Source organism: Rhineura floridana, chromosome 3, assembly GCF_030035675.1.
Source record: "Rhineura floridana isolate rRhiFlo1 chromosome 3, rRhiFlo1.hap2, whole genome shotgun sequence".
Lineage (NCBI taxonomy): Eukaryota > Metazoa > Chordata > Lepidosauria > Squamata > Rhineuridae > Rhineura > Rhineura floridana.
The window spans coordinates 109,534,372-109,558,726 of record NC_084482.1 but is presented as its reverse complement, the minus strand read 5'-3'; the positions used below and the strand labels follow the sequence as shown (position 1 = coordinate 109,558,726).

The window sequence follows — 24,355 nt, the reverse complement described above, 5'->3', positions numbered from 1 at the left end:
ACTGAAAATTTGAATATTAAATGCAGAGATGGTTGTACAAAATAACCTGTGCAAATGGTCAGGGAATGGATCTTCCTCCCCAGCTGACCCTCAGCATGCATATGCAGCAGAGTACCAGCCATTGCACAGAAAGAGAAGCCAGTGTGTATCTCCCATGCCATTTTTCAGCCATCCATTGTAATAACTTGTGGGGCAAAATGCTGGTGATGAAAGGGATGGATGATTGGATAAATATATGGGGAGGTGCATATTGATTGATTGAAAAAATATAGTAATTAAAACTGGTTTTATTGTAACTTTGACCGTTTTATTGTATTTTATGATTTTTAAGTGAGTATATTTATTTAAAAAATAAACAAAGAATCACTGGTGTGCTATGGTGTGTATGTGACCGAGAGCCATAGGGCAGAGAAAGAAAGACCTGTGCCAATCACCAGTGGGTACAGTTGCACCTCTGTGAGGACTAGGTAGTGTCCTTAATTTTCATAACTTATTATGGCTGCAGGATTTGGTTTTCCTCAATACAGAATTGAGAGACTTTGGCCAGAGGATAAGCATGCCTATTAACTGTAGTGTTATGGCCCACACATGCTTGGAAAGGCTAGTCCTGCTGTCATTATTATTTACTGAGCATGAATTATTGTCAAATGACTAACAGCTTGATGGTCTATGAGGCTTGTGCTGGCAGAGCACTCTGAGGCTTAGATTACAAGCTACTAGGCTATCCTATCAAAACTATATTGCTGCTAAAAGTAAATTTTTGTAAGCAGCAAAGATGTAGCCCAACATAAATCATTTCACTTCATTTGCTCAGGGATGCCCTGTGCTTAATGTAGACGGCAGGCTGATAGATCAATGCAATATTACCCTGGGAAATATTTTTATAATATTTTAAACTTTTTCTTTCCCTGGGCTAATGGAACTGTACAAATGTAAACATGCATTTTAAAAGCTTGAAAATAGTCTGCTTATAGAATTTTAAATGAAATACAGGAAATGCATGGCTTGAGTTTAAACCTTCCTCTGCCCTGCCCTCCCAACTGCAGACTATACAAATGATGATAGTTTTACAGTAAGAATGTGGCAGAAGGTCCAAAGCTTGATGATACTTTTTCATGCTTCTGTTACATTAAAAAGAAAAAAAATGACTTTACACAGTTTATTCTATGTCTCTTTGGTTCTAGAAATCTGTATACAGAAGCTATCATGCTCATAACTTTTGAACAAACATTTTAAGGATGGAGGAAAGTGTATAGATATTTAAGGCTAAGGCTGAAATCCTATACAGACTTACTTGGGAGTAAACACTATTGTCCCATATGAGACTTCCTTCCAGATAAACGTGTATCATGAACCGTGTTTGGGGTTTGTGTTTGCTGGGGAGTGGGGAGGAAATTGCTTGCAGTAGAGAATGTTATGGTCCTAAGTTGGAAGGGGAAGTCGTATGATGGATTCTTTTGGGGGGGGCATTGACTTTTATCAGTTGAGAGCTGGGAGAGGGAGAGGGTAGAGAGGATTAGCTGGGTAGGGATGAGTTTAGGAGATTACAAGTTCCAAATGTGTTCACCCCAGGCTTCCATTTATGTGGATTGTTTTTTACTATTCCTCAGATAAACACTTGGTCAGTTATTACTGTGAGTGATTCTCGGTGAAACCCATGCTTAAAGGGTTTGAACGTCTACCCCATACATGCACCCACACTATGCTGTTAGCACAGCAAGACTATGACACATGCATAGGATTGGGCTGCACATTTACCAAGTAGTTTATGTGAATTAGGATTCTACCTTTCAGCTTTGTCCTCAATTCACTGGTTCAAGGGAGTGGAGGTTACATTAAAATATATTTTTTTCACAGGGTTCAGCCCTGCCCACACCTCCTCAGGTGAGGAGGAAGGGGAGCAGGTTCCTCCAGCAAATGTTCACATTGCCAAACACTCTGAGGAGGTAGCTGGTCTGGACATCCCTACTCCAGGACTGGAGGTCCCTACATTAGCTGCCTGGGTTCCTGCCCCTCCCCCACTTTTCCTCCAGAGCAAGAAGAGCAAAGGAGATGGTGAACCAGGACGGAACTTCAGAGTGCCCAGCTAGCTGCACGTGAGACTAATTGGGAGGGGACAAGCACATGGAAGCATCTGCTTAGATCAGGGCCTGACTGAGAGCCAGGGAGGGCTGGAGCCTCCAACTCCTATGAAAGCTGCTGGTCTGAGCAGCTTCATTGCTGAAGCAACAGTATTTGCCCCAGCTTCAGCTATCCTGGCCTGGGGGAATGGACAATATTGAACAGGGATTCACATATCAATGTGAAGATTGCCCATGTCATACCCACAAGGAGCTGGTGTGACTATAAAGAGTAAGAAGGAGGAGAGGGGAGTGAACTGCATGCAACAGCCATGCTTCATTCATGCTACAGCAGCTCTTTCCCATTTTGAAAGTATTGTTTCTCACGATGCAATCTGGTCCAGGAATATCTTATCTTATCTTTACCTGTCTGTCTGTCTGTCTGTCTTATCTATCTATTGCATTTGTATACTGCCCCATAGCTGAAGCTCTCTGGGTGGTTTACAACAATTAAAAACATTAAAAACAAATATACAAATTTAAAAACACATTTTAAAAAACAATTTAAAAACACATGCTAAAATGCCTGAGAGAAGAGAAAAGTCTTGACCTGGTTCTAATAAGATAACAGTGTTGGCGCCAGGCGCACCTCGTCAAGCAAATCATTCCATAATTTGGGGACCATCACTGAGATGGCCCTCTCCCTTGTTGCTAGCCTCCCAGCTTCCCTCGGAGTCAGCACCCAGAGGATGGCCTTTGGTATTGAGCGTAGTGTATGGGTGGGTTTGTGTCGGGAGAGGTATTCCATCAGGTATTGTGGTCCTAAGCTGTGTAAGACTTTATAGGTTAAAACCAGCACCTTGAATCGAGCTCGGAAACATACAGGCAACCAATGCGAGCGGGCCAGAATTGGTTTTATATGTTTGAACCGTCTGGTCCCTGTTACCAATCTGGCTGCTGCATTTTGCACAAGCTGCAGTTTCTGAACTGTCTTCAAAGGGAACCCCATATAGAGCACATTGCAGTAATCTAACTTAGAGGTTACCAGAGCATGGACAACTGAAGCCAGATTATCCCTGTCCAGATAGGGGCATAGCTGGGCCACCAACCAAAGGTGGTAGAAGGCACTCCATGCCACTGAGGCTACCTGAGGAGCACCCCTAGGCTACGAACCTGCTCCTTCAGGGGGAGTGCAACCCCATCCAGGACAGGTTGGACATCCACCATCTGGTCAGAAGAACCACCCACTAGCAGCATCTCAGTCTTGTCTGGATTGAGCCTCAGTTTATTAGCCCTCATCCAGTCCATTGTCGCAGCCAGGCCCTGGTTCAGCCCGTTGACAGCCTCACCTGAAGAAGATGAAAAGGGGAAATAGCGCTGCGTGTCATCAGCATATACTGATGACAATGCACTCCAAAGCTCCGGAAGACTGCACCCAACGGTTTCATGTAAATGGGGGACAGAATTGATGGGGGACAGAACTGATCCCTGTGGAACCCCATACTGGAGACTCCAGGGTGCCGAGCAGTGTTCCCCAAGCACCACCTTCTGGAGCCGACCCGCCAAGTAGGAGCAGAACCACCGGCATGCAGTCCCTCCCACTCCCAACTCAGCCAGTCTTCCCAGAAGGATACCATGGTTGATGGTACTGATAGCCGCTGAGAGATCAACAGAGTCACACTCCCCCTGTCTCTCTCCCAACAGAGGTCATCATACAGGGTGACCAAGGCTGTTTCTGTGCCAAAACCAGGCCTGAAGCCCAACAGAAATGGATCCAGATAATTGGTCTCATCCAAGAGTGTCTGGAGCTGGCCTGCCACCACTCGTTCAAAGACCTTGCCCAGGAATGGAACATTTGCTATATGGGGAGACTCTAAGATATCTGTGCTCAGAAACTATTATTACACAGTAAAGTGCAGCAAGCAGAAGGTAATGCTTTGTTGCTCAGGCCAGGCTAGGGTAGGAAATCAGGTTGCTTTATACCAGACCAGTTCAGGGATTTTATGTTGCCTACAGTTTGCAGGAGCTGATGTTGTACACTTCTGTTTCCTTCCATGCCTGAAGAGGTCTCTGATTTGAGCAGTGCTGACTCCAGGTTTGAGGAAGCCCTCTGGTGGGCCCTCCTGGTGCTGTAAGAGTACCAAGTGGTGGGCAGTAAAATGAGACTGCTGGCCCAAAGTGATGCTGTGTTGGGCATTGTGGGAAATACAAATGCAACCTGGCCGTCTGGCACTCATTGGAGTGCTGGTTGAATGGCACGTACTGTGGGTCCTGCCAGGGTGTTGAGGTTACAGCAGCTGCCCAAGGATGATGCGTGTTGGCATTGGGTCTGAACTTCAGCATAAACAGTTCCCAATAACTCACAAGATTAAGTCCCAGGCACAGACCATGAAGTTTGAAGGGCCTGGAGTCTGTGACATTCAATTAGGCTTATATTCCTAGCTTCTAGATATGCAAGAATCTGGAGGCCTGGTCTGCAAATTGCTTCATGGAGTGCATGCCAAATTCACTCCAACAGAATTCATGCTAAGCTTTCAAGAAGTCTTTTGCTCATGGACAGTGCCCCCAGTTGTGCCCACTCTTGTCTTCTCCCCTTCCCATTCTCAGAGAGTGGTTGACTGGCAACAGTCATGTCAATAGAAATCAAAGACCAGCTTTATTTTTACATATAGTTGAACAGTTGGCTGAGTTTGTAGTAGCAGTAGCAGTAGTAGTAGTAATATTTTGCATACCTGTACTTGGGGTAATCATTTTAGATCCCCCCAAAAAAAGAAATTCAAGAGAATACACATATTCCTTGCCTTGCTGCATGCTTTAAAAAGGAAAGCTAAATCTCGCTTGTGTAGCGAGAAAAGAAGGTACATACACTTATACTAATGAGGAGAAAACGAACATTAATTAATGCTGGGGCAACAGGATGGGTCTGAACTCCAGAGCATTTGAGAAGCAGCTGTAGAGGCTGTACAGGCTTCCTTCATTATGGTTCTAGAACATGAAGCTGTGATGTGAATGTGAATGAGCAGACAATTAAGGCACTTGCTGAGTGTTCAGCCAGAGGAGACACTTAATTAGCAGTAGGACCTCAAGCTGTAAAACCTGGAGATTGCTGTCAATTCCAAGTACGCCAGCAAATTAAACTTTTAAAGAAAGCCAAGTGAATTCAAGAGAAATTGGTAGCATTTGAAGGGACTGGGAGAATGACCCTTGTTTTACTGAGTTCTTTAACATGGTGAATTACAGCCCTGGAAATGGCTACAGAAAAAGGGAAACTACACTGAAGTCAAGAAAGGGAATTTGTTCTAGTAGAAAGTGGGAAGAAGCACTTCCCTTGGGATAATATCAGTAAGTCCATTTAGTTTACGGAAGCACATTTGCAGATTTGGACTATTTGGCTTGGAGATGTCATTGGCAAATCCAAAATCTTTGAGGGAATTTTATACTTCACAAATGCAATATATGTCGAATGGATCAATGCTGCAGCCCAACACAACAAAGTGGTGTTGGGGGAAGAGAGCTGTTCACATACAGTTTCCTCGAATATGTTACATACTCCATTCACTTCAGTCAGTATTAGTGAAAGTGAAACTCTGTGAACCAGGATTATATATTATGATTCCTCACAATAAATAACTTTAGAGGATGACTGAATACTGTTTTGCTGTCAGGCTGTGTCTGATGTACATAGCACCTCAATTAGACGGGGACTCTGATGAGAATGACCACACACGACTCTCAAATGTATATAAAATTTTTTTTAAAGAAACTTTAGCTGAACCCAATAAAATAAATGAAATATGTGAATGCAAAGATAAACAGTATTTGTCAATAAAAGTCAATTAACAGTATAAAATTTAGAATGTATACAAAGCTAATGCTATTCAGAGAAGACCCACTGATGTTAATAGACATGGCTAACTTGGATACATTTTTATCCTCCTTTCTTTGAACTGGACAGTAAATTAGAGCGAAAAGTGAATTAAGATAAATTAGCATGAATTACAAAAGGAATCAAAAGTATAACACCCATGATGCAACTATGTCTGCTGGATACATGTTCTTGAATGAAAATGTCCAGGACTGTGCATTAAAGAGAAGAGTTTATACTACTGAATAAATTTATGAGCAATCATGAATGGCTGCAATTAAAATTGGAAGCCAGATTTGCCATGGAAATTAACTGTTCGGAGCTGGAACTAGAACAGAAAAATAGAATTCATCCAGCCTATTTTGTGTATTCTTAGATATTTGGTGTTATTATTATTATTATTATTATTATTACCATTTTTCGTGGGAGCATCTTGTGATACTTGGGGGGGGTGATAATTAGTTCTATGGGCTGGCTCAGAGTTATATAGGAGACACTAAGACAAGCTGTAGAGCCAATGAAAATTGAAAGCCATGCCCGAGGGCCCAACTACACATACCACTATTGATGTCGTTTCTTTCTTATTTCACTACAGACTTTGATATTGTTGAAACAGCCAGAAGAAAACACAAAAAACACCAGAATTTGCAGATGTTTCTGAGCTGTCTCCTTCCTTTATTTCAGCAGATGGAATTTTAATAATTCCATGGCCTAATGGTGATTTCAGTTGTATGGAGTCATTCCAGAAGCAGTCCAGTGATTCTGTTGAGTCTTTACTGAGTTAGTACTGAAAGCAGAATGTGGCCTCTCTGTTTTAGTCATCTAGAAATCATCATAAGGAAATTGCTATAACTTTATAATGAGCAGGTGTGCTATTTAATCTAGGCATTTTTCAGACATTCTTGGTACCATACAGCCCTTTGACAAGTATAGAAGCAGCAAAGGAAAGAATGTCTCATAGACAAGGAGGCATTCCCGCAAATGCCAACAGCTTCTCAGATGTGCAATGAGCATGATACACCTGTTATGCCACTTGTTGCAATATAAAGCCTGGCTGTACCATGAGGTGTGTTTTCTTGTATCAAAAAAAATCATTCAGCTGAACTGAATAGTGGGCTGCGGTACTGTTTTGTGGCCTGGCTGATGAATGGTGAGGAGCAGAGGATGGGAGTGGTGCGCACACATACTCTTAATTGCCTCATCATCTAGAACAGTGTTCTTCAAACTTGGGTCCCCAGATATTGATGGACTACAACTCCCATCATCCCTGACCATTGACCATGCTGTCTGGGGATAATGGGAGTTGTAATCCAACAACATCTGAGGACCCAAGGTTGAAGAACAGTGATCTAGAACACCTTGCAGTGGGCCTGGGTAGAGAAACAGGAAAACTACGCAATACAAGATTCTGGTGTTTAGCTTTTAAAAAACCAGTGCCTCATCGTTCAATTAACGATGTATTAAATTATGTTACCATGCTAATTGACAAGGTAAATGGGAGCAGTTTGGCCCATACAACCAATAAACAAAAATGAAAAGGAAAAGTGTTTCTTTTGTAGCATTCAAGTGCTGTGTTGAGACTCTCTACAAATTGCTGGCATGATGTCACTGACAATGCTCCTCTCAAGCATGCAAGCGAAAGCTGGGCTTAAAATTTAAAAATCAACCAGCCATGCTCAAAGGTTGATTTTTGTGCTCCAATTCTGATAAGATGAAAGATTTGTGAAAGAACAAAGGATGTGTGGAAATATCACATTTATTAAACTGTGGTGCAGAGATTGCAATAAGTAGGTCTGTCAGTTAGAGCTGTCCATTGTAGTTATGGCTCACTGTTGCTACCCCATACTTTCTAATGATCCAGTGTCCACAACTGCCTCCATTGCTGCTGCTAATTTAACGGTTTGAATATATGACTATGAATGTCCTAGGAATTAAAATGGTGGAAGTCAGTGAGGCACATCAAGAGGAGATGCGAGGCAGTCGGCAGGAGTAACAGCAAGGGCTGGGAGCTTCTATGCCAAAAGCAGGGGACCAGCACCTGTTCATAGTCTTAATGATTACAAAGAAAAAAATGAACAAAGAATCTTGTGGCACATTTAAAAACTAACACATTTATTATGTCACAAGCTTTCTTGGACTCAAGCCCATTTCGCCATATAAAGAAGAAAGTTTGTAAGGTGGAATGACATTGAGATGCAAAAATTACAGTTATAACTAAAGCTTAAATATATGTTGAATAGCCATACCTTTAACCCTTTACTGTAGCTTATAGGTGATAACTGCTGAGATGATTGCATTCACATTTGTAGTGGTGCAGGGAACTCTATGCAAGAAACAGTCACTGGGCTGTATTTAACTAAGTCCTACTCAGAGTAGATCCATTGAAATGAATGCACCTATTTATTTATTTATTAGATTTATATCCTGCCCTTCCTCCAAGTAGGAACCCAGGGCAGCAAACAAAAGCACTAAAAACAGTCTAAACATCAAAACAACAGACTTTAAAATATATTACAACAAAACATCCTTAAAAAGTATATTAAAACAAAACATCCTTAAAAATATCTTTTTTTAAAAAAAGCTTTAAAAACATATTTACAAAATGATTCCAACACAGACTCAGACTGTGATAAGGTCTCTACTTAAAAGGCTTGTTGAAAGAGGAAGGTGTTCAGTAGGCACCAAACAGATAACAGAGATGGCTCCTGTCCAATATTTAAGGGGAGGAAATTCCAAAGGATAGGTGCCACTACACTAAAATTCCACTTTCTATGTTGTGTGGAACGGACCACCTAATAAGATGGTATCTGCAGGAGGCCCTTACCTGTGTAATGTGGTGATCAACTGGGTATATAAGGGGTAAGATGATCTTTCAGGTATCCTTGTTCCAAGCCTTATAGGGCTTTGTACACCAAAACCAGAACCTTGAACTTAGCCTGGTAGCTAATAGGTAGCCATTGCAATTCTTTCAGCAGTGGGATGACATGCTGGCGATACCCTGCCCCAGTGAGCAGTCATGCTGCCACATTTTGCACCAGCTGCAGCTTCCACATCAACCTCAAGGGCAGGTCCACATAGTGCACATTACAGTAATCCAGCCTGGAGGTTACCAGTGCATGGACATCCTGGTCAGGAAACTGCTGCAGCTGACCTACCCGCTGAAGCTAGTAAAAGGACAGTCCTAGCCACTGAGGTCACCTGGGCCTCTAGCAACAAAGATGGATCCAGGAGCACCCCTAGACTATGGACCTGCTCTTTCAGAAGGAGTACGACCCCATCCAGAGCAGGCAACTGACCAATTATCCGAACTCAGGAACCACCAACTCACAGTGCTTCTATCTTCCTAGGATTCAGTGTACTGCTGACACCTCACCCCAAATCTCCTGATGACCACTCCCAAGGGCTTCATATACAGTAGATGTTAAACAGCATGGGGGACAAGATGGTACCCTGCGGCACCCTACAGCACAATTGTAAGGGGCGAAAGACAATCGCCCAATGCTATTCTCTGAAAATGACCCTGGAGACAGGATCGGAATCACTCTAAAGCAGTGCCTCCAATACCCATCTTAGTAAGTTGGCTCAGAAGGATACCATGGCCAACAGTATCAAAAGCCGCTGCGAGATCAAGTAAGAATAATAGGGCCACACTCACCCTTGTTGTGTAAGTTTGTATATTTGTTAGCAGAGAATGTTAATGGTCTGAAATGCATGTGTGCCAATGTGTGCGTTTACCTAAGTAGCAAGCTTTTACCCTGCGTTGAGATCACTGAGACTTAAGACAGTAAAATAAGAAAAGCTACTTTATTTATAGAAATACATAGTAGATAGAAAGGCATACCTAGTTCTAACTAACTAAGTTGGAGGCACAACACCCAGGCTTGGGAGTTGCCCTCATGGCTCAAGAGAGAGAGAGCCAAGACAAAGGTGTCTCCTTTCTCTCAGACAGTTGAAGAAGAGAAGAAAGTAAAGGGCGGAAGGAGGAGGGGCAGATAAGCTTCCCTGAGCATATCAGTGTACAACGGAAGGAAGTCAGTCAGAGCATCACAGGTAAAGGTAGTCAAGCCTAGCCATCTGGAGGACCCTAACTCTATCTCCCTTCTGGAACATAAACAAACGAACAAAACAGGAGTTGCTCTTGCACCACTTCCAACAACCCTGTCCTTCTCCAGATAGAGGACATTCATCAGGGCAACCAAGGCCAATTCAGTCCCATAATCAGGCCTGAACCCAGACTGGAATGGGTCGATAGTCTGTTTCATCCAAATGTACTTGCAATTGCTGCGCCACAACCCTCTCAATCACCTTCCCGGGTATCTGTGACCGGACGATAGTTGTCACAAACCAATGGGTCTAGGGCGGGCTTTGTCAGGAGTGGTCAGATCACCACCTCTTTCAGGGTAGCTGGAACCTTTCCCTCCCACAACAGTGCATTGACCACACCTTGGATCCACTCGGTCACACCCCTTCAGCAAGCTTTGATAAGCCGAGAAGGACAAGGTTCAAAAGGACATGTTGCTGGCCGCATCATTGCAAATACCTTGTCCATGTCATCAGGCCAAATCAACTGAAACCTATCCCAAGAAGTTGCAGCAGATGTTGCACTGGACACCTCACTGGGGACTACAGTAGATGTAGATGGGGCATCAATATTGCTATGGAAGTGAGCAACTTTACTCTCAAAGCACCTTGCAAACAATTCACAGTGGGTCTGTGAAGGGTCTAAAACTCCATTTCCTGGAGTTGATGTCAACAGACCCCTGACAATATGAAAAAGCTCCACTGGACTTCTACTTGAGGATGCAATGGTGGCAGAGGTGGGCCTTCTTCGCTGCCCTCACCTCCACACAGTAGGCACAGTTACGATGTTTTACTCATGCCTGATCAGCCTCGCAGCATGTCTTTTGCCATTTGCACTTTAGCCATTGTCCATCCTGTTTCATTGCCCTTAGTTCACTGGTGTACCAAGGTGCAAACCAGGCTCCACAATGCTGGAGAGGGCCAACCGAGGGGCAACTGTGTTCCACAGCATGACAAGGGCTTCAACACGGTCACCTGCTCTATCTACTGGGAATTCCCCCAGGGATTCAGGAATCCAGTAGATTCCATTAGTCTCCAGGGGTGGACCATCCTAATCTGTGCACCACCCCTGCAGGGGAGGATTGGAACTGTAAGTCTAAACTTCACCAGGAAGTGGTCTGGCCATGACAATGGGGTGACATCCACCCTCCTATCTCCAGACCACCCCTTCCTCCATCTGGAGCAAAAACCAAGCCAAGGGTGTGCCCTGCCCTATGTGTCGGTGACAACTTGAGACAGCCGCATGGTCGTCATGGAGGCTGTGAAGTCCTGAGCCGGAACACTAGAAGTAGCCTCAGCATGGACATTGAAATCACCCAGGAATATCATTTTGGGTTCCTCCAATACCAGAGCTGAGATGGCCTCCACCACCTCAGTCACAGAAGTGGAGGGCAGCAGGGTGGACAGTACACAAACGGCAACCCTAGTTTACTGTTCCTTGGCCTGACACTAGGTGCAAGCCATCACAGCCAACCCCAAGACAGAGTGGTTTCTCGGTGACAGAGATGGAAATTCTGTAGACCACAGCAACTTCTCCCACCAGTCATTGCAGCCTGTGCTGGTGTTGCACTGAATATCCCGGTGGGCAAAGCTGGGTCAGATCAACTCCCAGCTCACCCAGGTCTCAGTCATGCACCCCAAATCGGCACCTTCATCCATGATCAAATCATGGATGAGTGTGGTCTTATTGTGTACCATTCTGGCATTAAACAACAGCACACATAGGCCAATGGGCACAGCAGATGAGCAATGAAGAACCCATCCATGAGTGGGAGTGAAGGACTAGGTGTAGATAGCCATGCCCTCACTTTCTGTGGTAGCACACCACCTCCCCATGGCTATATCTCCGTCTACCCATGATCACTGAAATTGGGATCGCATAATTGATGTTCCTCCTTACTAAAACTACTCATGCAAACCTCATGCAAAGGTCATGTCTATTAACTCTGCAAAGTCATGTCTATTAACTTCAGTTGGTCTACTCTGAGTAGGACTAGCATTGAATACCACCTGCAGATAGCACAGATAGCCTGACATTGCTAAGCTAATTAACACATGTAGTGTGATAAAAACCCTTTGTCTTGAAGTACACTAACCAAAAGAAAAAATATTATGTAATGTATTTCTTTAAATATGGCACACATTTGGATTATTCCACAGTTTTTTCATTTTATGTGCATGTATGCATAGCCTCTTCAGAATAGCATATGCTTTCCGCTTTCTGCCAGTAACCAGCTGCAGTCAGCCTGAACAAACTACATCTTCTTTCTCAAGCAAATGTCCCATATCCCCGGAGAACTATGGCCTCTTTGTCAAAGCTGTATTTTTTTAAAAAAATTCTGTTCAATTGTAGGCTGCTAGACCTTCCTGCTTTTGTTTGTGTATCTAGAGGGCTAAAGTTGTTTTATGTTTCTTTCTACTCATTCTGCTATTTTAAACCTCAGAGCAGCATTATGCTTTGCCGTTAAACCACTACATACTTATACTCCAGGGAACAATCCCTATAATTTCCAAGCCTGCAAATGAAAAAGAAGAAACATGAGTGATTCAGCTTAGGCTGATGTTGGCAAACAATTGACTTGGTAGGATAGGACTGGGTTTGATGGGCGTGGGCATGTCAGTAGAGTAGACATGTATGGCTTGATGATGGGTATATTGAGTTAGCATGTGGGGACGCTGTCTCTGACAAAGCTCTACAAAAATGAGAAAGGGCTGTAATACACACCCATTAGATATACAATGCTGTCCTGAATACTCATGCAAAAGTCTCACTCAAGCCACTGGAATTTAGCCATGTGTAACAGTTGGTGGAGTTAAGTCAATGATGCTTTCCACATAGTCTAGTTCCATCAAATGATCTTTGCACTCTTCAGTCAATTTGATCATCTGTTTCCTGCCGGAAGCTGCTGGGTCCTTGACAGTCTTAGAAAGAAAGGAAGTAGGCAGGGACCCTATGCTCGGGAAGGAAGATGAATAAGACTTTAATCTGGCCTCACGTCTGGCAGTTCTTGCATTTGTTGCCTTGCCTTCATCCCTCAAGGCAAGCTGTTTTCATGAGCTTTTACCTTTGGCATCAGTTTTTCATACTGACCAGATTTGTATAGCCAGCTCTCTCCCCACTGTTCCCTTTCTTTATGAGGTCTCCCAGAGATATCCTCTTCTTGGTAGGCAGAGTCAACCAGCTGCTAAAACAGCTGTTGGCATCTTATTCACTTGCAAACCTTCCAACCTTATGTCAGCAGTGCATCCCCCTAAATCTTTTGCCAGGTAGGTTGCCTCCATATGGGCAGGCCCCTCCTCCTCTTCAGACAGTGTTTAGATATTTATTGCAAGGTACTTAAGTGTTCTATTAAAATTAATAGGATGTAAGTATGGATTTATCATGCTGCTGGTTTGTATCAACAGCCTCTTTATATAGGGGGGAAGTATCTACGGTGCCTTGCAACAATTGCTTTCTTTTGTCTGAACACAGGCATTCTTTTCAGTCCATAGTTCGATAAGCATTCATGCACTGTTTTGCAAACTTGGTTCACATCAGGCGCAGAAATGTGGAGCAAAATTACATTTCAGGTTGATGTTTCCTTGCTCTAATACATTTAAAAAAAAAATCAAATTGTGCCTTCTCACTTTAGAGATTGTTAATCATTGTGGCTGGTTTTGTTCTGTTGTCTCTTTTCTTGTGTGGAATCTATCTAAATTAGATTAAGAAGGTGCATGATGGGACTTTAGAATTGTTACCTTGGTGCTTATATATTATCGCAGCAGAACTAAACTAGCTGTGTCAAATTTTGTTAGCAAACATTTTTGCAGCAAAAAGCTGGTTGCCCCCCACCAAAATAGTGTCTGTCTGTGCCCCTTCCGATGGGAAGGGTAACCAATGTGATGCTTTCCAGATATTGGGGACTACAACTCCTATCATCTGTGACCATTGGCCATATTAGCTCAGACTGGTGGGACTTGTAGTCCACAACATCTGGAAAGTACCATGGTGGCTCCCCTGCATCCTAAGGCCTAGGAGAATGAAAGGACAGATGGATCCTTTTATCAGTACAGGTATATGGAATTTTTCATATCATACAGAATCTGTTCCTGGGCCCAGTAGTAAGTTTCCACCTCAGTAAGAGTTCTCCGGGCTGCAAACATTTGTATGCTCCTATACCAAGATATGCCATTCTAACAAACTTCACTGCTGTTACTTTATATTGTTATCAGTAATTCTTCCATTGTAGGGGTGTTGTCCCTCTCCTCACATAGCCTAATCCAAGTTCTTATTAATTAGATTCCAGGGGTAAATCCATTCAGTCGCGTACTTCACTGTTGCCCTCCCTTGTCAAGTTGAGACACTGATGTTGTATTTTCTTGTTCTAATAAAAAATTCACCTTGTTTACTCCCTACATCTTAACTGCTCTCTGGAGAGTGATAAAGTGTGCTTAAGCATATTGTTAAGCTTTATTCAAAATGTCTGCTGCATGGGAAGTAATTTGAAATGTTCAATCTTTACCCTGTCACTTTAGGCTGGCATGATTCGCACAGACAAGGATGAGTTCTTCATTGAACCTCTGCAGAAGGGGAAGCGGGAGGAGGAAGAAGGGAGGACACACGTGGTGTATCGCAGGGCAACTGCCAAGAAAACACTTCCCAGCGAGTACCCAGATATCCAGTATAGAGGTAAGGCTGAGATGTTAATTACAAGTTTTTTTTAAAGCTCCGTTGAAAGCGTGTGTCCAATCGCCAGTATAACTGTTAATCTCCCACTACTTTTGCATCCTTGACAGGAGAAATTCCTTCTCTTTCCATACCATGGTACAGCAGTGACTATTTGGAAGAACTGGAGGAACCGGAAAAAATGGGTCTAAGTTAAATCAGTATTGTAGCAACCGACATCTTCTTGAACAGATTTTGATTCCTTCCATGTTAAAATAGGCAGGGTAGGCCAATTAAGAAAAAGTCTGAGACTTTTACAAATGGGCAACAACATGTAGATCCACTCTATATGAACAGCTATGGCATACTGGAGGACAGGTATGCTGAGGCCTATGCTTGTTAGCACATGGTCATATATCACTCAGTGACACTGTGATGCTTACATATGTGCAAGAGCCACCACAGATCAAGCACCACATACTGAGTTTTTTGAATTGCCTTTTTTGTATTTTTTGTTGCCTCAGACACAACACTTTTCAATGGATGCTTGTTCACACATTCATTTGTCGGTTATCAAGTGTTGTTTAATCAAGTTGTTTATATCAGTATATGTATATCTGAGCTGGGCCTTCTACAAACAGATACTTTGTCTTATGTTCTTTTGTGTTAGTGAATTCTCCTGAGATCTACAAGGATGAGGATGGAAAATGGTATGCTTCCATTAGATCACATGTCTTGTGGGTCCAGAAGAAGTAGGTGTTTTTGATCTTCAGATGATTGTGAGGCCACCTTTTACTTGCTCTGATTAAGGACTTTCTCCCTGGCATCTCATCCTGCTGTTGGTAGATGTTCAGGGTCAGACGGGCAGAGTGCCATGCATCAGACAATGGGTGGCCAGAGTGGTGTAGCATCTTGGAAGGGGCTATAGCTCAGTGGTAGAGCACATACTTGCATGCAGAAAGTCCCAAGTTCAGTCCCTGAACTTAAAGGGATCAGATAGCTTAAAGATCAGATAGCAGGTGGTGAGAAAGATGTCTTCCTCCTACTGCTACAAGTCAGATTAGACAACATCGAGCTAAATGGATGAACAGTCTGACCCGGTATAAAGCAGCTTCCTATGCTCTACTAGAGAAGGGAAGGTTTGTGGAGCCTATTGGTCCAGTTAGGTCAACATCCTGTCTGCTATTCTAGGATCAGAGCCATCTATTGCACACAAGAGGAATGATAAATAAAAGCACACCATGGTACCAAGTGCACAGTTTGGGGATGTGCTAGAATTCTGCCCAATTCAGATGTGGTACCAAATTTTCCATTAATTTGCTTATTCTCAATTGCTGAGGATTGGATTTTAACGTAGCGAATTTCCGTGGCTATTTTTGAAAATGAACTTTTTTATATAAAAAAAATCCACCTCCAAAACATCAGTTTTAAGAATGAAAATGTACTGATATTTTAAAAGGAAATATCAATAAATTATCATTCTTACAATCGATGTTTTGGAGGTGGATTTTTTTAAATAAAAAAAGTTCATTTTCAAAAATAGCCATGGAAATTCGCTGCATGAAAAATCAATATTTTAAATGATATTTCCTTCAAAATATCAATATTTTTTCTGAGCAAAGAACACACGGATCAGTAAAAGCAGAAGCTAGTGGATGCAGAACGAATTCGAATCAATGCCAGCCTGTTAGGCTGACGGAATGCTTTTGAACTGGCACCAGCCAATGGATCCCATCCCTAGCACAGTCCCAGTGAATAGCTGTCACTCCCCAATTAGCCAGTTAAGGAAGAATGCTCAAGGAAGAAGAATGGTGATGTGATGTTGAGGAATAATAAGGAAAGGGTGCATGGAAGCACATACACAGCATTTATCACCGAGCAGTTTCAATACTGTTGATGTGCATTGTTCAGAAAACATAGTACAATTTTCCCATCTCAGCTCTTTCTTTTGAACTTGTGTTTTCCGACTGAAGTGTTAGTGCTGAGGCTGTAACACGGGAGAGGCTTCTTCTGATCACTGTACGTTTACTGGCAACAATCTATAAGAGGGGAAGTGGGGGAACTGAGCATTGGGTTAAGCATTGCCAGCAGCATTGTTCCAGTGTTACTATGCAGAAACTGGTCCTTTTGTGTTTTGTTTTGCAGCCAAGGCAGTGGCATCATGTAGTGGAAGAGTGACATGAGCCTGTATCTCACAGACATGAACTCCCAGTTGTGCAAAACATCTCTTCATGTGATGTATTCCTCTAAAAAAAGGAGGCGGGGGAAAACTACACGAATAGGGGCTTCTCCCACTCAATCTGTTGCATGGAAAAATCAGCTTTCATGGGAGCTGATCTGCACATTAATACAGAAGGGATTTATGCATTTTTTCCATCATGCTGTTTCAGCCCAGCTCCTATGAACCCAAGCAGTGCTATAATGATGCTGAATAACTGCTAGTAAGACTGACTAACTTGACTTTGTACAAAGAGTAGCACAGTATAAGAGTAGCATATGGTTGGGCTGGCCATGTAACAGGCACATGTCTTCAGTTGCTATCAATCCTCTGAGGTGGATTGCTGTGTTAATAATGTTTTTATACAGATTATTTCAGTGTTGGAAAAATATTTAATTGGCACATATTTTTCTGAGAAACAAAAGGGCTTGAATATAGTTCACACCTTATGGTACTATTTTTTTAAAAAAAAATCTTAGATGTTAAAATAAATATTCCTTAGTAAATAGAACTTACACAAACCAACAACTTCATTCAGATATTGATGCAGTGTTCTCACTTAAAGAAATACTCTTTGGCAGCAATGGCTCTGAAATAACTGAATGGAATACATAGCAGAGGGTGCAGCTGACTCTGTTTTGAAGATAGTTGAAATTAACTTCAATTTGGAAACCTATGGTTAACCAAATTAAAAGAGTTGAACCGAGTTATCTTCCCTGCAATCAGGGTAAATGTTCTGAGGCCAACTGAGATGCCACATAAACTCAACATATTTCATGAAACTGATATGCAAGTTAGTTTAAGAACATAGGATGAGCTGTGCTGGACAGACTGACGAGCTGTCAGTTCCAGATCCTCTGCACTATAGTGGCCAATCAGATGCCTCTGGGAAGCCTGAAAGCAAGAGCAAATTGCTCTTTCCTGCGGTTGCTGCAGTGACTTATATTTAGAGGGATCCTGTCTCTGGTTCTGGAGATAGTATATAGCCATTGTGACTAGTAGCTACTGATATATCCTCCTTGAATTTGTCCAATACCCTTTTGAAGCCGACTAAGTTAGTGGCCCTAGCTAGTAGCCACTTCTTATGGTAGCACATTCCACCAATATGTGCTGTGTGAGGAAGTGCTTCCTTTTGTCCTGAATCTCCTACCATCCAGCTTCATTGGATGACCCCATCCTCTAGCAATAAGAGAAAACGAGAAAACCTCTCTCTGTCCACCGTCTAAGTTAGTGGCCCTAGCCAGTAGCCACTTCTTATGGTAGCACATTCCACCATTATGTGCTGTGTGAGGAAGTGCTTCCTTTTGTCCTGAATCTCCTACCATCCAGCTTCATTGGATAACCCCATCCTCTAGCAATAAGAGAAAACGAGAAAACCTCTCTCTGTCCACCGTCACCACACCATGCATAATTTTATACACCTCTCTCATGTCTCCCCTTACTCACCTTCTTTCTAAACTAAGCACAAAATATTGTAACCTGTACTTGTTGGGGGAGTTCCAGGTCACTGACCATTTTGGTTGCCCTTTTCTGCTCCTTTTCTAGCTCTACAGTATCCTTTTTGATGTGCAGTGACCAGAACCGTACACAGTATTTTAAGTATGGTCACCCCATAGATTTGTCTAAAGCAGCCATTCCCAACCAGTGTGCCTCCAGATGTTGTTGGACCACAATTCCCATCTTTCCTGACCATTGGCAATGCTGGCTGAGGCTGATGGGAGTTGTGGTCCAACAACATCTGGAGGCACACTGGTTGGGAAAGGCTGGTCTAAAGGCATTGTGACATTGGTAGTGTTATTTCTGATCCCTTTCCTAATGATCCCTAATGTGTAATACACCTTTTTATATATACACAGGATTGACATTTTGATTGAGCTATCTACCATGTTAGTCACCACCAGCGCAGACCCCATCAAAATCATGCAATTGGCTGAATTCTTGGGCCTGTTATTTACAATGGGGCCAAAACCTGCTTAATTATTTAAACCATGGCTGCCCCTTGAGAAATGAATGGCACATGGGAACCAGAACCTTATTGGCTGCAAGGAATTCCAAATGCATGTCAACAAATCTTCCTCTTTGCTGAAATACAGGACAAGGCTACCCTTTTTCTTTTCCCACCTTCTCTGCTGTCTTTTATATCCCATTCTTAAAAGTGCAACCTTATTAATCTCTATGTTGTTATGGTTTGCCCCATCCATTTTCTTTCAACTAGGATTCTGTTGCTGAAGAAAGGCCAGCTGACCAACAAGTTAGGGCATCAGTCACCTTACTTAGGAAAACCATGCGCAAGAATGATAGACTCTAGTGTAGGGTAGGGTGTACAAGGGTTCTTTGACCCATACTCTCCTATCAGGCCCCTGCATTCCACAGTGCACACAACTGTGTTCCATAGAACCTTTACTCCTTCAAAACACTAGGCACATCAAGAGAACCTTTCATATCAATGTTTTACAGGGATTTCTTCTTTTAAAGAAATGGAGTGTGCATGGAGAAAACATATGCTAGTATAATGGCACAAGACTGTGTCAGGCTGGAGATAATTTCAATTTTAATCAAAATGGATTATGAGTTTAAAGAGAAAAGGAAATGCATCTTGGCAGGGCAGTCTGTGCTTGGTTTACTGATTGTAAACTGATTACTGATTGTTTACTGAGGCCAAAGGATATAAAATGTTCAGCATGTCTCACACAACATTGCTTTATTAATGGACTGGAGAAATTAGAGTCTCCTGTTCCAAACTATCACCATTATTGCTTCCACAACACTGCTGTGACAATACATGGAAGAATAAAGAATAAAGTGGAATAAAGTGGAAATTATCTGTCATCAGGAGTTGCAGTGATATGTTGCTGGTGGGTTCATGGGGTGCTTTAATTACTTTTGGCTCTTTATACCCATTGCTCATTTATTTATTATTGTCATTGCAGAATTGTGCTAATAAAATAAAATGAAAAATAGTTAATCAGCAATTGCTCTGGCTACATAAAGGAAATCAGTCAGGTACATGCACGCACATACACTGACCACAGGGAACATGAAGTGACTAATGGAGATAAATTAAGGAATCCGAGCTGGTGATGAGTGAACTGGAAGCAACTAATTAGTCATTTAAAAAGAACAAGAAGGAAGCTATTAATTAAAATGACCATAGCCCTGAAAAGGTTCAGTAACACTTTGAGTGCATACAAGTGACTGGCTGGTGCTACATTTGTGGTTTAAAACAAAACAAATTGCCATAAATTAGGTCTGAAAAAAGACAGGAGGACAACACAGAAAATGGGAAATGCAGTCATTTGGCAGCAATGTCCTCTGACTTAATTCACAAACTAAGTGAATTAAGAATGTCCATACCAGACTAATCTGCTGGTATGGAAGCAACCCAAGACATTTTTTATTTGGTGTCCATTAATTATGCATATGGAAATCATAGGAGTTTGAGTAATAAAGCCTCTTGTTTCTTGCCTTCTAGTTCAGCAGGCCACTGGATAAATGCCCTCTGGTTCCAGAAGATGAATGATGTGTATATCAGTTAAATCAGAATTCATGATTGCATTAGATGAACTTTCATTTCTGATTTGTTACAGGACCAGAGGCTACATATTCTCTGCTGTTGTGCTTGTCTAATCCAAGCAGCCTTTCCTAGTTTTATCAGTTCTTTCCAAGAAAGACATTCTAAGAGTACAGCCAATATTTTATTTATTTATTTATTGTCCTTATATACCGCCCCATAGCCAAAGCTCTGTGGGTGGTTTATAGTAACTAAATACATTAAAACAAATATACAAATTTAAAACATATCTTTTAAAAACAACTTAAAACACAATTTAAAACAATTTAAAATGCATACTAAAATGCCTGGGAGAGGAGGAAAGTCTTGACCTGGCTCTGAAAATATAACAGTGTTGGCACCAGGTGCACCTTGTCAGGAAGATCATTCCATAATTTGGGGGCCACCACTGAGAAGGCCCTCTCCCTTGGCTGTTTAATTTTTCATTCCCTTTCAAAACATTAAAAAATGAGAGAAATGAACAAGAATAGTTGCTAATGCACATCAATCCAGCCTTCTTATAAGCCAGACATTGCCTTTGCCTAGACAGGAGGGATCAGCTATTACCAGAAAACATGCATAACTCTGCTTTTTTAAAAAACAGACATAACCATTGGGAAGGCTGATTGGTGTTCTTCAGCAGTAATAATTCCTGTGTATTCTTCTCTGAAAGTGCAGAAGACAATAAACGATGACATTATGTGGCCACATTGTCATTTTTGGAAGAACAGCAGCCCCACACCACCATGTGGGGCTTTTTAAAATGCTTTGAAGTTCAAAAATGACTCTCCGGACCAGTTTGCTAAGCTTACAGTGTAATTGTACCCTCCCCCCACTGGATTCTTCAAAACTGGAATTTTACTTGAGAAATTCTACCCACTGCCTGCCCTTTTCTGCACAGTCTTTGCTTTTCCTCCATTTCCTCTTGAATGGTTGAAAAAATGCTATGCAAAGTTTTGCCACAACACTAATTATGACACCAGCTCAATTTTATTATTTACTTAGACTTTTTAAAAATTCATGTTTATTTGCAAATTTAACAAGAAAGGGGGGAAGGAAAATGATGATTAAAAAGAAAAAAATGAAAATTGAAAAGGATATAATATACAGTATAATAGGGGCATCACTAGGGTGGTGCGGTGGGTGCGGGCCGCACTGGGTGACACCACGAGAGGGGGGTGACACCCAGAGCCGCCCCCTACCCTAGGCACCACTGCCGGGAAGCGGCAGGCGTGGCCAAGGAGGAGAGAGAGAGAGAGAGAGATCAGGAACGAGCGCGGCAACTGCCCTCTTCCCTCAGCGCCTGCCCTGCCGTCTCACAGGCTGGCTCCTTCGCACTCCCTTGCAGCTCGCTCCCTCACGCTCTTTCTCTCCCGCCTCCCTCCATCTCACGTGCACGCTCCCTCAGGGGCGTCACTAGGGTGGTGCGGCAGGTGCGGGCTGCACTGGGTGACACCAACCCTAGTGACGCCACTGATAATAATAAAAAACCATCACTTCACATTAAGGATTCAGTACCTATGATTACATCCATCTTAAATGAAACATATATGTTATTGTAAGCCCACCAGATGTCCAAATAAGTGTCCACATGAAATTGATGTCTATAAGAAATATGTTCCAATGTAGCCAGGCAGTAAGATCCTTAGACCATTGTGTAATAGAAAGTGGGTGTTTATTCTTCCAGGATTGAAGTATGTCTCTGAGTGACCATAAGGGCTCGCAAATCCATTTTTGCTGCTGTTTTACTTTGACATCTGGGAACTGTCACTGAGATACAGCAAATGTTCTTGTTATTTTTGGTTTTTTTCCTGTGTTTTTAGAATTTTATGGTATGGCTGTTGGAGTTCATTGAAATGTTGTTGCTCCCTACCCTTAGATCTTTGGATTAAGAGCAGGATAGAAATGGTCCAAATAGATAAATAAATAAATCTAATTCCAGTTGGATGACAACAATCTTAATCAGATGTTAATCATGCTGCTATGACCCTCAATGCTATAAACTAAGTATTTTTCTTAAAAGTTAAATGTCAAGGTGAATTTAAAAGTTAATTTAAAAAGAAACCTCTGATGAATGTCAGTGGAAGCAAAACGACTAAAGAAGTCTAATGATACATTGTCAGGGGGCTTCCACACATCCCCAATCCTAACTCAGGGGCTTAAGTTGAGACCTTCTGCATGCAAAGCATATGTTCTACCACAGAGCTACAGCCCCTCCCTGAAAGAATAGCTGAAGTGACTGAGGGAGAAGGTGTGTCCCTGAATTTGGGCCAGCCCTCTTATAACTTTGGGCAACACTGTCTTGTGGCAATGATGTGTGCGTGTGCATTAATGGATTTTAGTACTGTACAGTTTGAAAACTAAGCAATTTTTTATAAATGTGGCATTAAATATATGACACCACACTTTCCTGTGGAGGAAAACAGCTAGGCCCAAAGTTATAACAATTAAGAGAGGTTTTTGTAGATCTCAGATATTTAAGGCAAAGAACCCTTTCATCATAGTCTATCAACCTGACAAATGCTATTGATTTTTCAAAAATATTTGCATTACTTTTAAGAAACCAATGCATATGTTTTTCTTAAAATATATATTCTTGTGGAATTCCCAAAATGACTTATAAATTGGCCAGAGGCTGGTTGCTGGCCATTCTAATTTCAAGAAACTGCCAGTTAGCTTTAGAAAGGAATTGTTGCATTAGAAAGCTGATGTTTCTTTAAACTCAGTCAATATTTCCCTTTCAGTGATTAATGAGAGTTCTCTTACTGTGCTGTTAGTAAGACAACAGTAACAATTTTTTGTGTCTTTCTTGAATTGTATGTGTACGATAAAACACATCTATCTTTCTCCTGCTTTCTCTCTCTCTCTTTCTCTTTCATCTCCCCTGCCCCACTCTTAATTTCACTTTGCAGATTCATAGAGCTTTTCAGGGATGAGATGGATTGCATATTTTCGTGTGATTCAGTTCCCTCATAAGAAGCAGGGTTATGCCCTTCTTTTTTTTTTTTTTATATAGTTTTTATTCAAATTTTTCCAAAAAACAAACAAAACAAAGTAAGAAAAAACATAACAATACTACAACAAAAAATAAAAATAAAATGGTTGACTTCCGATTTGTCACAGATCAGCTATAAGTATATAATATACATCAAACCTGTCCCTTAATATGTACATACAGAATCCCTTTTCTCCATAAGCTGTCTTAATTAATCATCAAATCCCAGTATCATCATTTTATTTTGATCTTTCGACAAAAAGTCTAAGAGAGGCTTCCAATCCTTAAGGAATGTATCTGTCGATTTTTCTCTAAGTAAACACGTCAATTTATCCATTTCTACTAAGTCCATTAATTTCAGTAGCCATTCTTCCATTGTTGGTATTGATTCCATTTTCCACTTTTGTGCATATAATAATCTTGCTGCCGTAATCATATATAATAATATTCTTCCATATTTCTTTTCTATTTGTTTATCCATAAAACCCAGTAAAAAAAATTCTGGTTTTGACTGAATATTTATCTTTAAAATTTTTTGCATCTTCCTACCTATCTGTGCCCAGAATAATTTCGCCTTTTTACATGACCACCACATATGATAAAAAGATCCTTCTTGTTGTTTACATTTCCAACAAACATTAGAGACATTACTATACATTTTTGACAGCTTTTCTGGAGTCATGTACCAACGGTACATCATTTTATAAAAATTTTCTTTAAGATTATAACATAATGTAAATTTCAAGCCTTTTTTCCACATATTTTCCCATTGATCCATTTGTATGTTATGACCAAAATTTTTTGCCCACTTTACCATGCACTCTTTTACTTGTTCTTCCTCCATATCCATTTTCAATAAAAGTTTATACATTTTTGCAATTATGTTTTCATCATTTGTATACAAACCTATTTCAAAATCAGATTTACTTATTTCAAACCCAT

General features: G+C 41.6%; 1 protein-coding gene across 3 annotated transcripts in view; it reads left to right on the top strand.

The window, feature by feature from the left end:
* The window catches only part of ADAMTS2 (ADAM metallopeptidase with thrombospondin type 1 motif 2), a 460,134-nt gene that overhangs the window by 149,036 nt on the left and 286,743 nt on the right, over window positions 1–24,355 (top strand). For all 3 annotated transcript variants that reach the window (XM_061617298.1, XM_061617297.1, XM_061617299.1), the window contains exon 3: window positions 14,521–14,674. In XM_061617298.1, the coding sequence (XP_061473282.1) occupies window positions 14,521–14,674 (154 nt within the window). The remainder of the gene's footprint in view (window positions 1–14,520; window positions 14,675–24,355) is intronic.